The following is a 14,148-nucleotide window of genomic DNA, read 5'->3' on the forward strand; positions in this document are numbered from 1 at the left end:
ACCGTACTCACCTGATTTGGCCCCCAGTGACTTCCACCTTTTTCCAAATTTAAAATAATTCTTGGTTGGAAAGAGATTCCACTCAAATGACAAAGTCATCTCTGAAGTAAACGAGTATTTTGCACACCTTGACAAATCGACCTATTGTGATGGCATAAAAAAGCTAGAACATCGCTGGAATAAGTGCATTGCTAACAAAGGAGACTACATTGAAAAATAAAAAAGTTTTAACATTATTTTGTTTGTTGTTCTATTTGAGGCCGCGAACTTTCCGAACAGCCCTCGTATGACAGTCAATTAATTCCAAATGATCTGTCAAATTGTATCGGGCTATGTTATGGCTGCATTTAATCAAAGAATTGGGTTATTTTATGATTATATTTGACAGTCTATATGTAGTGGAGTCAGAAATAAGTTGGACTTTTGGTGTAGATCAGGGCTTTGCAATTAAATTAAATGAAGGCTGCTTACTTACCTTGTCTTGAAATTTCTGGCCGGCCAAATGTTAGTCAATGTGAAAAGTGATACTTCCTGCTTGTCATCATATCCCTGTAATTTGGCTCATACTTTGTCCATGCAATTCTTATAAGGTTTTCTGTATTTTTTACATAAGTGAGCTCCTTTATTTGCATTTTATGAATGTTAATGTACTGAAAGTATTTTCATAAATTCAGCTTGTTCCAAACATTGTAAGAATTTTTACAGCCACTGTTGTAATTTTGGAGATTCAATATTGTTGTGCAGCTATATCCAAAATTGCAAGTAGTAGACATATTTAAATAATTCAGTAAATCTCTGATTTGTTGTAAATTTAGAATCATCTGGAAGAAAAGCTGGCAAGTGCACTACATGGCAAGTGGAGGCTGTGGGTTCAAGCCCTGGTCCAGATGGTTCTAAATTATTTAATAAATTATTAAAATTAGAATTTTTAATTTAGTTAAGAGATGGCACCTAATATCTAACTCTAGTAGCAAATTACTTAGTATTAATTATTAAAATTAGGAAAATTATAACCTAATTATTTAGGCAATCATTTGATGATGTTTCTTTTCAGTTTCTAACTGGTGATCCAGTTCAGATAACCTCACAGGTTGGATTTAGCTTGTGGGTTCCATTTTCAAAGCCCACATTTAGGTTTTATTATACAATGTATATAAATTTTTAAATCTCATTACTTTCAAAATAAGCTCCTATTGTAGCTTCAGCCTATGTTCATACCACTTGTCAAAGTAGTCTTAAAAGCTATTTGTTAGGATGTCTTTATTTGCTCTTGTTGCTGCAGTTCACACCTCTGCTTCTGATTGGATTCATCTTTTTTATTGAAAGGAAAAGAGAAAAGTCCTTAGGGACAAGATTAAAAGATAGAGAAGTTGTGGAAGTAATGCTATGACCTTTTGATTAAATATTTGCTGATTGGATATGATTAATGGAATGTGAAAGCTGCAGTGTTTTAATAAGCAGTATGGATGATGGCAAAAATTTCTAGCTGCAGAAGGGGCTTACTGTAAAGATGGTCTTCTGTAAAATGTACTATTAGCATAAAAGTTATATTAAAAAGCTATGTTTATTTTTTGACTATTATGTATATTATGTCTACTGTTGTGCATTATATTAGACCAGTTTTGCTGTCTACAACAATATAAAATAATTAAAATATATTCTCTTTTCATATTTATTTTGTCTTTTTCTTTTAATATAAAATCAATGTTTTCTTTGTAATTTATTTTAAAAATAAGTTTGATCTGTTTAATTTTGTTGTTAGAGTTATTAATAATTATTATTTTATAATTTTTTTACTATTAATGAAAAATTAATTTGTTTAATAATGAAAAAAAATTTCAACAGCTTAAATAACACAGAGCAGTGTTGTTTCAATTTGAGAAATTTGAATATAANAAATGTCTAAAGTATGAATTATTATGTAATAATATGACCAAATATAATACATTTCCATCACTGACAAATTCATCTTTCCTCATGGAAACTCCTATTAAATCTCCAACACTACCACCAAGTGACCTTCTTGGTCCATTCCTTGAAGCTGCAACATTAACATTTTTTAGAAACTTCTCTTTTTCTGAAAATAACTGAGTTGTAGAACTTTTTGGGCTGCTTTCAGAACCTGAGAAAAAAAGTATATGAATTATTTTCAATCTTAATGCAATATATTAAAATAAGAATTCTTAAATATATTACAATCTTTCATACCCTGAGAAAAAAAGTATATGAATTATTTTCAATCTTAATGCAATATATTAAAATAACTATTCTTAAATATATTACAATTCTAATGTATTTTTATTTTAGAAACACACAGCATTTGCTAATTTTCCAAATAGAGAGAATGCAGAGATAGCTCTAAAAAGGTTACATCAGTTAGAGATTTTAGGTTGTCGTCTAGTTGTAGAATTTGCTAAAGTTCAACATCAAAATGATTTTCCTCATGAAAGTGACTTTAAAAGGTAATTTATATGTTGTTATCACATGATTTATTATATCTGTTATTATTATTTATTACTTCTGTTTACATATTATGCTTTGTTGCGATGATGATGATGATATCATTATATTCTTATATCAAAAATTTTTCAATTATATACAAGGCCTGTTCAAAAAATACACAGACTGTTTGAATTGCACAGCTCCAGTTGGTTCCAGGGGAATCAGCTTGGTGTCACTAGGTTTGTACAGATTGTCTGGTGATAAGCTGGTTCCCGATTACAGATATCTTTATTTGTTAATTAGCTACACGGTTTTTAGTGAAGTGCTATTTTTTTGTTTGCCGGATTTCAGAATGAATCACCTGATGGAGCAACGACTTGCTGTGAAATTCTGTGTTAAACTTAGAAAATCTCTGACTGAAACATTTGCTATGCTCAACCAGTGAGTGGGTGAAACATTCCCCAGACCCAAAAAAGCTTGTCATGTTCAATCCAATGTCAAGGTGATGCTGACAGTTTTCTTTGATGCTAAGGGTGTTGTTCACCACGAGTACCTCCCCCAAGGCTTCACAGTGAACCAAACTTACTATGTTGAAGTTCTGAAATGTCTGAGGGATGCCATCCATCGCAAAAGGCCAGAAATGTGGAGGAGTGGTGATTGGTTTCTCCATCACGACAATGCTCCAGCCCATTCAGCCCTCAGAACTCATGAGTTTTTGGCCTTCCCCACCCCCTACTCACCTGACCTTGCTCCTTGTTACTTTTTCTTGTTCCCCAAACTCAAAAGACCCTTGAAAGGAAGAAGATTTGAGATGATTCCTGAGATTAAGGCAAATGCAATGAAGGCGCTGAAAGACATTACAAAAGAACCATACCGGAACTGTTTCAACAAATGGAAACACAGTTCGGCTAAGTGTGTGTGTTGGGAAGGAGAGTACTTTGAAGGGGAACCAGACATGTAACTTCTACATAAAGTACATTTTGTTTTATAACGTTAGTTTGTGTATTTTTTGAACACACTTCGTACACTATATCCATGACAAAAAAAAACTTTGTCAGTTTGATGAAACACAAAATAATTTCATTCAAAAAATTTTTTAAATATATTTAATTTAAAAATTGGTTTAAGTTTAAATTAAAATGCAATGTATTGAATTTATTAACTAAAATTCTTTATTAGTATGGAAAATTTTACATGGAGCTAAGTCAACATAAGAAAATTATTATTTTGCTAGTTGTACACAGCCAAATATTTACTGTAAAAAATTACAAATAAATAGGGAAAATAAAGAAGCAAATAAATTTATTCACAAAATATTTATCAACATAACACTTATGAAATTTTTGGTATACAACATTTTCTGTGTTCTGTGTAACTTTTATGGTTATGTATTCATTTCTGCATGTAAATTAAGTTGATGACATTTAATTGAATTAGTTTTTCATTTCTTGTTTTTTCAATTAATTGTAATAAGAAAACTACTACAAAAAGTAAGTTATTTTGTTGAGAACTCTAATGCTTATTAGATCTATTAGTAAATACATTCAAGCCAAAGTCATGCCACCAATAAAAAATTAATAGTTTATACAGCATAATTATACTTTAGTATCATTACATAATGTATGTAGTGAACATTAGTATGCTTTTACATATGTGTATTTACATCAGTGATACATGATTGATTCATCAGCTGTTGCAAACAACATACAATGTAGTTTTCATGCATATTGACATTTTATTAATATACACCCTTTGTCAGAAAAGTTCCAGGACAAAGCTCGTAAAAAGTAGAAAATTGCAATTACTAAGTAATGATGCTAGCCTCTGTCAAAGTAATCCCTTTGGCTATCTATACACAATTGCCAATGTTTCTGGAGGTCTTGGAAGCAAGCAGAGAAAGCTTCAAGTGTGATGCTTGTTAGCTCATTTGCCACAGCCTGTTGGAGTACCAACATACTGGTAGCACCAACTTTCATCCACTGCAATAATCTTTGACAGAAATGTGGGATTATGTCTGACTCTGTCCAATAGTTCAGCAGCAATTGTTCATCTGAGATCTTTCTGTTCAGATGTCAGTACATGAGGGGCAATTTTTGCATTAAGTTTTCATTTTCCTGAATCTTTGCATAAAATCTTATGTCACACATCACGATTCAAACTCAGTTCTTCTGATATCATACATACAGTTACATGACGGTCTTCTTGCAGTAATAGCATTACACGCTACATGTTTGCATTGCTATGTGCTGAAGAAGGGCAACCTGCTCTGGGATCATCTTGCACTGAATCTCTGCCTTCATGAAACCTTTTGCCATTTGATGAAAATCCAGCTTCTTGAAAGTGCCTCACCTGCATATGCCTGCTTAATTATATTCCACATTTCAGAAGGGGTTTTCCCGAGCTTAATGCAGAAGTTAATGTTCACTCTTTGCCCACAATCAGCATCCATAGTGTCACTCCAACTATTGCCACAGCAATGCAAACAGTGTGTTGATAAGTGCAGCCCTGCCACCTAGTGAGTTTGTGCAGAAACATTTCCAAAAACATGTCAAGTAAGAACACATACCAGGTGACATTAAAACACTAGTTTATTGTTTTTTATTATCACGTGTACAGAAATTGTAAATTGTGTAAAAAAATTGTCCTGGAACTTTTCTGACAAATGGTGTATTAATTTCTATGTTAAACATGAGTTTTAGTTGAAAATATATGTAGTTATATTTGTTTATATCTGCTGAAGTTACAATAAATAGTGTACAGCAGTTGTTAAGAGTGATGTTTCACTTGTTTACCAATCTGTGGTAAGAGTTCCCAATTTATATATTTTGTATAAATCAATATCTGTTTTCTAGAAATTTTTTCAGATTTAAAAATTTAACTTATATTCTGGAATGTATGGTAAATGAAATATGTAATGTGTTTAATGATATCAAAAAGTAATTTTTGAACAGTGTTTTCCAATATTTTCAATTATTTTTTTACAAATATATATATATATATAAATGTATGTATGTATAAAATTAATTACATTATACACATATACTTCAGATTTTCAGATAAGCAAAAGGATGTAGAAACAAATGGAATTTCTGAAAAGGAAAATATGAGATTAAGGATGGAAGAGTTTTCTAGGAGAATTCATGCAGTTGCTCCTCATTTACGGTACATTTTATTTTAATGATTTATTAACAATTAGTTTAAACTGATCATCTTTTTTCATTGCATTTTTAATTGAAATATTTCAGAATTTTTGCTAATAAAATGGTTTATTAATTGTTCTTATTAAATTAAATATTTTCAAATTTTAAAATATCAGTTTAAAATATCTATAAAGAAATAATTTTTTACCATAATTTTGCTTAAACTAACTCTAATTTCTTAATGAAAACTAACTTAATGAAACAATTATCTTAATGAAAACTAATTATTTTCATTAAGATAGTTTGATATTTTAGATAAGATGAAATTTATAAAATGTACATGAACTACAATTTTTCAAACTTCTTACATTTTACAAACTTCTAATTATCACGATAATTATAAACAAAATGCTTATTTCTATTTTTGTATTTAATATATGAATTTTAGTTTATTTATATAATGGTGTTATAATGTAAAATTCAATTTAATTAGTAATAGATTTTTAAACTATAATCATTTACATTTTTATATATTTTAAATTTAAATATTATAAGAAAAAATTTAATAGTATGATTTACAGTATGTTTATAATTAAAGTATATCACTTTAGAATTAGAACACTCTGAAAACAAAACTGTTAGAGATTGATAAAATTTCGTAGATATTCAGAGTTTCAAAAATAGTAACAATTTTCACCACTAAGGAGCTGTAATGGTTCCACTGTTGCATCAAAGAAACTGTTCAACATGCTTTTGGATACTCACAGTCACATATTGCAATTGAATTATCATGTTAACAATAGCAAAATACATAGCAGGACTAATGAGATTTACTTTCCTTTCAATTCACCTCTTCAGTTTACATAAATTTGCTAGTCCATCTGTATAACTCCTCTTTTTCAAATAGTCCTGTAACTCTAGTCACAGTGTGTGAGATCAAGTTAATGAGCAGGCTATTGCATTGAAAAAAAATTGACTGATCATCCTTTCATCACCAAGTGTGTTAGTATGTCCCTCACAATGACTGTGGTGTGGGATCTTATACTTGCACCATGTTGCATAAACATGATGTTATTCAATCATCTCTGTTATAGTTTAGGGATGACAAAAGTTTGCAGAATGTCTTTATAATGCTCTGATGTGTTGTGATGCTGATGTGACAATAGTGCCATAATAGATCTGAAGCAGCAAAAATTTTAACTGTTTTTGATGATAAAAGAAATAATAATAAACTTTTTCAATTATAAATCAAAACTTATTATTAGTGAGCTCATATAAATTTTAGGAACAAATTAAAAGTTAATTTAAAATTTTATTTTTGCTTATAAAATCTTGTTATTTTTGTATACATTTTGGTATCATTTCTAATCATTAGAACATTAGATATATTATGATATTAAGAAATACTAAACTGCTAATAATGTTGAAGTAGGAACATTTATTCTGATGAACTACTTTGAAGAATAATTTATGTTCCATTGTCAGATTAAACTCTCACATTTCACCATCATGAGACATAAATCATCCTGAAAAACATTTAATCAGAGAAAATGGTGAATTCTTGACCCTTATTAGTAGTTTTGTACTGAAGTTGGTAAGAATTAGGTATCAAGGAAAATTAAATTATGATAATTCTGTTGTTAATTTTTTAGAATTTATAAATTTAATATTGAGTAAATTCAAAATTATTTAAATGGATTAATAATGAATATTAATTTTATTCAGTTATTTTTTTTAATCTTTCAAACACGACAAAAAATTTTAAATGTCTTTTCCCATGAATTACTTTTTAATAAATTAGAAATACACACATGTAAAAAAATTTGTTTTCCTGATTATTAATTAATAATTATAATTGATTGATAATTAATTATTGTGTTAATTTTTAGATTAGATTATTTGCCATCACCATTACTTAAGTACTCATATCCAAGTCCTTCACCATCTATTATTAGTAATATAGCAAATGCACTGGCTTCTGTTCCAAAATTTTATACTCAAGTGAGTAAAATTTATTTTCAGAATTTTTTTTATTAGAATTATTTCATGTAAACAGGGCTCATAGCAACCATGGAAAACCAGAAAACATGAAATTTTCATGTATTTGGAAATTAGACATAATTTCATCAAAATTGTTTTGATGCATGGAAGCAATTGCATAAATTTTTTTGTTTTTCTTTTTGTTTTATCTTTGATCACAAATAATCAAAAATTAGTACTGTACTTTTACAAAATTTATTTATAATGCTTAAAACTACATAGTTTTAATTTTGCTCTAATAATAAAATTGATTTTATTTTTAAAATATTTAATTCAAAAATTTTTTAAAATAAAATTTGTGTGTAAGAAAAAATTATGGAAATTTAATAATTATGATACAAAAATATGGAAACTTCATTTTTTAATTAAAATTCAGAAGTGTAAATCAATATTAAGATAATGTCTTTGTAAAGAAGTATCCTGTATAAACATTTGCATATATAAAAGGATGGAAAACTGTAATGCCACCTTAAAACTATCAGGTGACATATGAGAATTAATTAATATAAAATGAAAAATAGGTTAAAATATCTTCTGATTTACAGCTTAACAAAAGTTGTGTAGGTAAAACAATAGTAAAATACAATGAAAATGGAACCTATCAAGCAAAACCTAGCCAAGGAAAAAAAAGATTACAATCTGTAATGAAAATAAGCATGTTAAAGGTCTTGTAAGAACCAATAAAAGAAATTCCATCAATTGACTACTGCTTGGAATGAAATAACTGGGAAAGCTAAGTCAGCTAAATCTACTAAGGTTTGTTAGCATGTTAGGGTTTGTTTCAAGATTTGCTTTGAAGAAATTACTTTCAACTAACTAGTAAGTGTGTGAAGAAAAAAAATGATTTACATGGATAGACAAACAAAACTTGAAAAAAATGGAAAACAGTTTTGTTTAGTGACAGTGTCATTTTTCATTTTTTAATGATGGTTGGCTAAGAGTCATTTGCCATAAAAATGAAACATATCATGCAGCTTGTGTAAACCTGAAGGTGAAGTTCCCAGCAATGTCCTGATTTATGGTAGCAATGATGTTAGAATTCTTTGTTTGACTGAATATACTTTGAACTTGGCTACATTAAAATATTAGATCATTTAATTCCCACTGCTCAGTTTTATTACAGGTGTGGAATATGGGAAATACTTTGAATTTTATTTATCAGTAGGATGGAACAATATGCCATTTAGCTGGTTCAACCAAACATTGGTTTGAAGAACAGTAAATTCCATTATTAGACTGGCCAGAAATAGTCCTGATATGAACCCTACAGAAAATATATGAGATAAAATGAAGGAAAAAGTGACAGAGACAAAGCATGATGTTGCATCATTTAAAACTGCTGTGGAAGAAGCAAGGCTAACCTTATACTACAAGAGTACAGGTAACCCCCGTATAACACGGTAGTTACGTTCCAAAAAATTGCCGTGTTATGCGAATCCGTGTTATGCGAAACAAAGAACTAGTACGAAAAGGAGGGTTAGGTTCCAAAAATTAAAAAACATGCTACTATATTTTCATAATTAAGATAAATATCTTTATTAAAATTTTCTTAAGTGATACATATTAATATAAATTAAACAATGTTTTCTTTGTCATCACTAAAAGCACTATTAACCGAGAGCGTTTTATTTTTGGCAAGTTATCGTTATCCTCTGAGCATTTTTCTGCATTATTTTCAGATTCATGCTTTACCTTTTGCAAAAAGTGTATGTAATTTTAGATTGCTTGCTTCTAGTTAAAAGATCTTTATAAATTTCCTTATATGGTGCTAAGCACTTATGGAATAAGGGAAAAACATCTGGCAACACCAGAAGCAGAAGCGTCGAGATCTGGCAAAATTGAAACAATTTTCGCGAAGGACCATGTGTATGAAGACGATAATAAAAAATTTACACACTGAAGTACTAATAGTTCACGAAAATTATTATTTTCGTGAACTATTATTACTTAAGTATGTAAAAATTTATTACATTTCATGTTGTACGAGGGTTTTACCCATTTCTCGAACTGTGTCAGAGTGAATCCGTGCTATAAAAGTACCGTGTTATACGGGGGATGGTACCAATTCTCGAACCGTGTTAGAGTGAATCCGTGCTATAAAAGTACCGTGTTATACGGGGGATGGTACCAATTCTCAAACCGTGTTAGAATGAATCCGTGCTATAGAAGTGCCGTGTTATACGGGGGTTACCTGTATAATGCTTTAACTGAAACCATGCAACATTGGCTACATTTGTCTCACAAGGAGAGAGCCAGACATTTGGGTCTCTGATTTGACAACATTTGGTTAGCATGTAGCCCTAAACACAAACAGCTCTTTGTCCAAATAATAGGACCCACTTCTCAAGCATTTCTGAAAAATGGAGCTCTAAAAATTGAGTGTTTAGCTTTGAAAGTTTTACCTTTTCTTATAACAGTGATGGGCAAGTGAAGAAGATGCTAGGTACTGGAGTTACACAATATAGGCTTGAACTTGCTGGTTTAGTTTTTTTTATGTGTAACAAAATTATTTTATTATTTTACCATATCATTAGCATTATTATTACTATTATTATTCCTCACGTTTTGAAAGCTCCATTTTTCGGAAATGCTTGAGAAGTGGGTCCTATTATTTGGACAAGTAGCCGTTTGTGTTTAGGGCTACATGCTCACCAAGTTTTGCTTGAATCAGTTACCTAAATGTCTGGCCCTCTTCTTGACAGCAAAAGGAAGATGGACAAAGTATTAAATTGCCTTTTTTTGAATTAATAATTTTGTTCTACACACAAATTTTATTTAAAAAAATTTTTGAATTAAAATTTTTAAGAATAAAATCAATTCAATTATTCAGATATTATCAATTCTATCAAAACAAAGGTAAAATAATTGTTTAATTATTATAATTAAATTTTGTGAAAATACTGATAATTTTTGACTAATTACAGATGGAACTTGGAGAGAGACAAAAAGTTTCTATAATTTTGTTATTGAGTTTACAAAGAACTTTGTATTATTGCTATATTATGAACTTAATAATTTTGTTCTAAGCACAAAATAAGCTTTAAATCTAATAATATTGGAAATTTTCTATGATAACATGGAAATTTCATGGAAATTTACAATGACAAACTGCTATAAACTCTTAAGTTTGATCTTTGATTTTTATAGAAAATATAAATATTGATACTCAAGTATGAATGTAAATGTTTATGAAAATATAATTTAATTTAGTTTTGTGTGTGTGAGGAATGTGCCATACACACAAGCACACACATCATATATATCTGCTTGATTAAAAAGATACATTAATATTTTTATTGACTTCCAGTAGTTTAAATTGAAATATTTTATTTTTACTTATTTAGATTAAATTGTAAATTTAATAAATTATTTATGTATTTTTTGGTCATACTTTCTTTTAGCTTGAAAAAAATGCCATATGAAATATGAAAAATTTGAAAATAGCTTGTTTTGTATGGATATAAAGACAAATTGTATTTGTATTTAACTTTTATCCATATGTAGCAATGGATATAAAAATATATGAATTAGAACTAATTATATTCACTATTTTAAAACTTTCTATAAAATTTTAAAATCCTCTATTATTTGATAATTTAAAAAGTAAAATTTTTAAATTAAAATGCCTAAAAGAAAGGTTATTTTTATCTGTAAAGCTCTTTTATATTAAGTAAATCAGACAGATCTATATAGGTTTTGGAGACTTAACCCTATTGATACAAAAAAGATTAAAATTAATTTGTTCAAACTTCAAAATGTTTTTTAAAACATTTATGATGGCAAATATGGTTTATCAGACCATCCATAATACATTTCTTTCATTTTTAATAAAAGTTACTTACAATTATTCAAATACAGTGGAACATTGTTTAACGAGCACCTCTCATAATGAGTAATTCGCATAATGAGCAAAACAAATTGTAAAAAAAAATGTCTCACTTAACGAGTGACATTTCACATAACAAGTGATGAGAAGAGGGGAAGTCCCAGATTGTGCATATGCTATATCAGTCTGTGTTCAGCTCTCGCTCTGCTAGCATCTTAGTGTCATTTGTGATCGCACATTTTTCCAAACTTGTGTTCAGACATATTACATATAAACATGAACAACCATAGTCTGTTATATAATAAACATGCCAAACAATATGACAAATTCTTGGGCTATGTAAAGATTATAATTAAATATTAGAAATTAATTTATTTGACTAGAGGTAGGCAGTTATGCTGCCATCTTGTATGAAATTTAATGACCAATTCCAAATTAAATTTTGATTTTTTTTTTTTTTTTGTTTCCTGCAAATTGAATTCACATTCCAGGTTGGTTCATTCTGCACTAGAAGAAAAGATGAAGATGATTCATACTCCTTAACAATGTATATTGTATAATTTTCTTTAAATAAGCATTGTACATAAAATATTTGAGTATTTATCGGCATGGAATGCATTGTTGCATTTTATATTAATTTATATAGGAAAAATTGTTTTGCTTAATGAGTGTTTCATATTACAAGTCAGATTCTGGAACGAATTATGCTCGTTAAGCAAGGTTTCACTGTGTTTAAAATGACTTAAGTCTTCTTTGGGTTCTTCTGGATCTGCCATTACAATAGATTGATTTAGAATCTCGTAGGCAAATTTATTAAAGTTTAATATTTATACAGGAATTTTCAAATTTAATAGACATCTATTTAACTTGATAATTATTTAATCGATTATTCAATATTTATCAAAATTTAGGTCATGTAGATTATTATTATGTGCACCAGTTGTACAATGCAGTACAATACCTAGAACTGATATAAAGATAATATCAATGTAAGGTTTTAAAAAATACTATTTTATATATTTATTTATTATTTTATTTAGATAGATAATTTCATTTTTTTAATGATGTTATTACTCAAAATTTCCATATTGAAAACTGTTAAATGTCAGAATGTATACTTCAACTAATATTTGAACATACTTTTAAAATTTGCTTGATTGAGAGTATTTTTAAAAAATATGAAAATATAGTCTTGAGTTGTTTAAGTGTTCTTGGAAGTTAAAGAAGAATAATTTTACAAAGAAAATTGTTTTGTATATTACTCATTTATAACTGTGTTTTGGCAACTTTTCACATTTTTCAAATACTTTTAGGTCATTTAAAAAATATTATATGTAATTCTTTATTATTTAATTTTAATTATTATTGTAGTGCATAATTTTAATTTTACTATTTTGTATAATTTATCTTATATATAGTGAAATTGCATATTAAAAAGGATATTTGTTTATATATATATACAGCTATATAAAGCAATATACAATCTCATTTTATATAATTTTACTATATCATGATTTCAAAAATTTTAAATAGACTCTGAATTAAATCATATATCTATATGTAGGATTTAATCACCATATGTGTAACAGTGTCATAAGAGTTTCTTGGCTGCACAAGCTGAAGCATCACAAATGATGATAATTTTGTCTTAAATTTTTTTAATCACAAAATGCTCAGATTTTTTGTTGTTGTTGTTGTTGTTTTTTTTTTTTTTTGTTGAAAATTGTCAATTTGTAAAACCACAACCTTGAAATTTCAAATGAGTGATTAAAAATTAATCCATACATTGGTTCTTATATCAGCTGTTTCATAATCTGTTAAATGATTAGTTGCAGATGTAACAATTAGAAAAAATAAAAATGTTTCTTTTTAAATTTTAGATAAATAGTTATTTTTCATTTTGGCAATGTATCCTTACTTTTTTTTTCTTTGTCAATTTGCTTTATATGGTTTCATTTTAAACAATACTTTATTAGAACCAATTAATTGTATAATTCAAAGAGTCTTTTCTGCACAACTGTAAATTTATAAAAATAAAATTATGGTCATACTTATATATCTAATAATTTATTCGTAATATCATAAAAATTCAATGATATTAATGTCCAGGACATGAGCTTCATGAGGATAGAAGGATCAACCATCAACATGGAAGTTTATCGTAAATTCAATGATATCTTACAACTGCAAATTTGCAACAATTATTAATTGTTAATTTCTAATACAGAAAATGGACTCAGCAAACTTAAATATATTTTGAATTGGAATACCCTACAGATTTTGAGTATTAATAGTTTTATATGGAAAGTTTTTCTTTAATAGGTCTTGCATTTAATGAATAAAATGAATTTACCTCCTCCATTTGGGCCAGTTACGCAAGCTCCTCCACTACAGCCTGATATACACGTACAAGAGAATTTAGAACAAGATATTGTAGAAGAAGAAGAAATGGACATGACAAGTTCTGAAGAATCTGAATTAGAAAGTGATGATGAACTTAAAAAGTAATTATTCTTATCTATATTTATATTACATGGTTATTTTTAAGTTAATTAATGATTCTCAATATCTTTTATACCTGAGGTAAGAATTAATTTGAATTTAACCTTTCATATTAACATTTTAGAAGTCATATTGTATAGTGTTTAGATGATTCAGACATGTGATATTACTTTTTGAGGCTGACTGTTTTTTATTAAT

The 14,148-nt window shown here is 28.2% G+C and overlaps 1 protein-coding gene across 4 annotated transcripts in view; it reads left to right on the plus strand.

The window, feature by feature from the left end:
- LOC111640185 (RNA-binding protein 40-like) overlaps nucleotides 1-14,148 on the plus strand; it is a 40,771-nt gene that overhangs the window by 12,482 nt on the left and 14,141 nt on the right. For all 4 annotated transcript variants that reach the window (XM_023386187.1, XM_023386185.1, XM_023386188.1 and 1 more), the window contains exons 3-6: nucleotides 2,308-2,462; nucleotides 5,491-5,604; nucleotides 7,472-7,583; nucleotides 13,771-13,952. In XM_023386187.1, coding sequence (XP_023241955.1) covers nucleotides 2,308-2,462; nucleotides 5,491-5,604; nucleotides 7,472-7,583; nucleotides 13,771-13,952 — 563 coding nt within the window. The remainder of the gene's footprint in view (nucleotides 1-2,307; nucleotides 2,463-5,490; nucleotides 5,605-7,471; nucleotides 7,584-13,770; nucleotides 13,953-14,148) is intronic.

The sequence above is a fragment of the Centruroides sculpturatus genome, unplaced genomic scaffold, assembly GCF_000671375.1.
Source record: "Centruroides sculpturatus isolate CEXI.00-Female unplaced genomic scaffold, Cexi_2.0 scaffold1439, whole genome shotgun sequence".
Taxonomy (NCBI): domain Eukaryota; kingdom Metazoa; phylum Arthropoda; class Arachnida; order Scorpiones; family Buthidae; genus Centruroides; species Centruroides sculpturatus.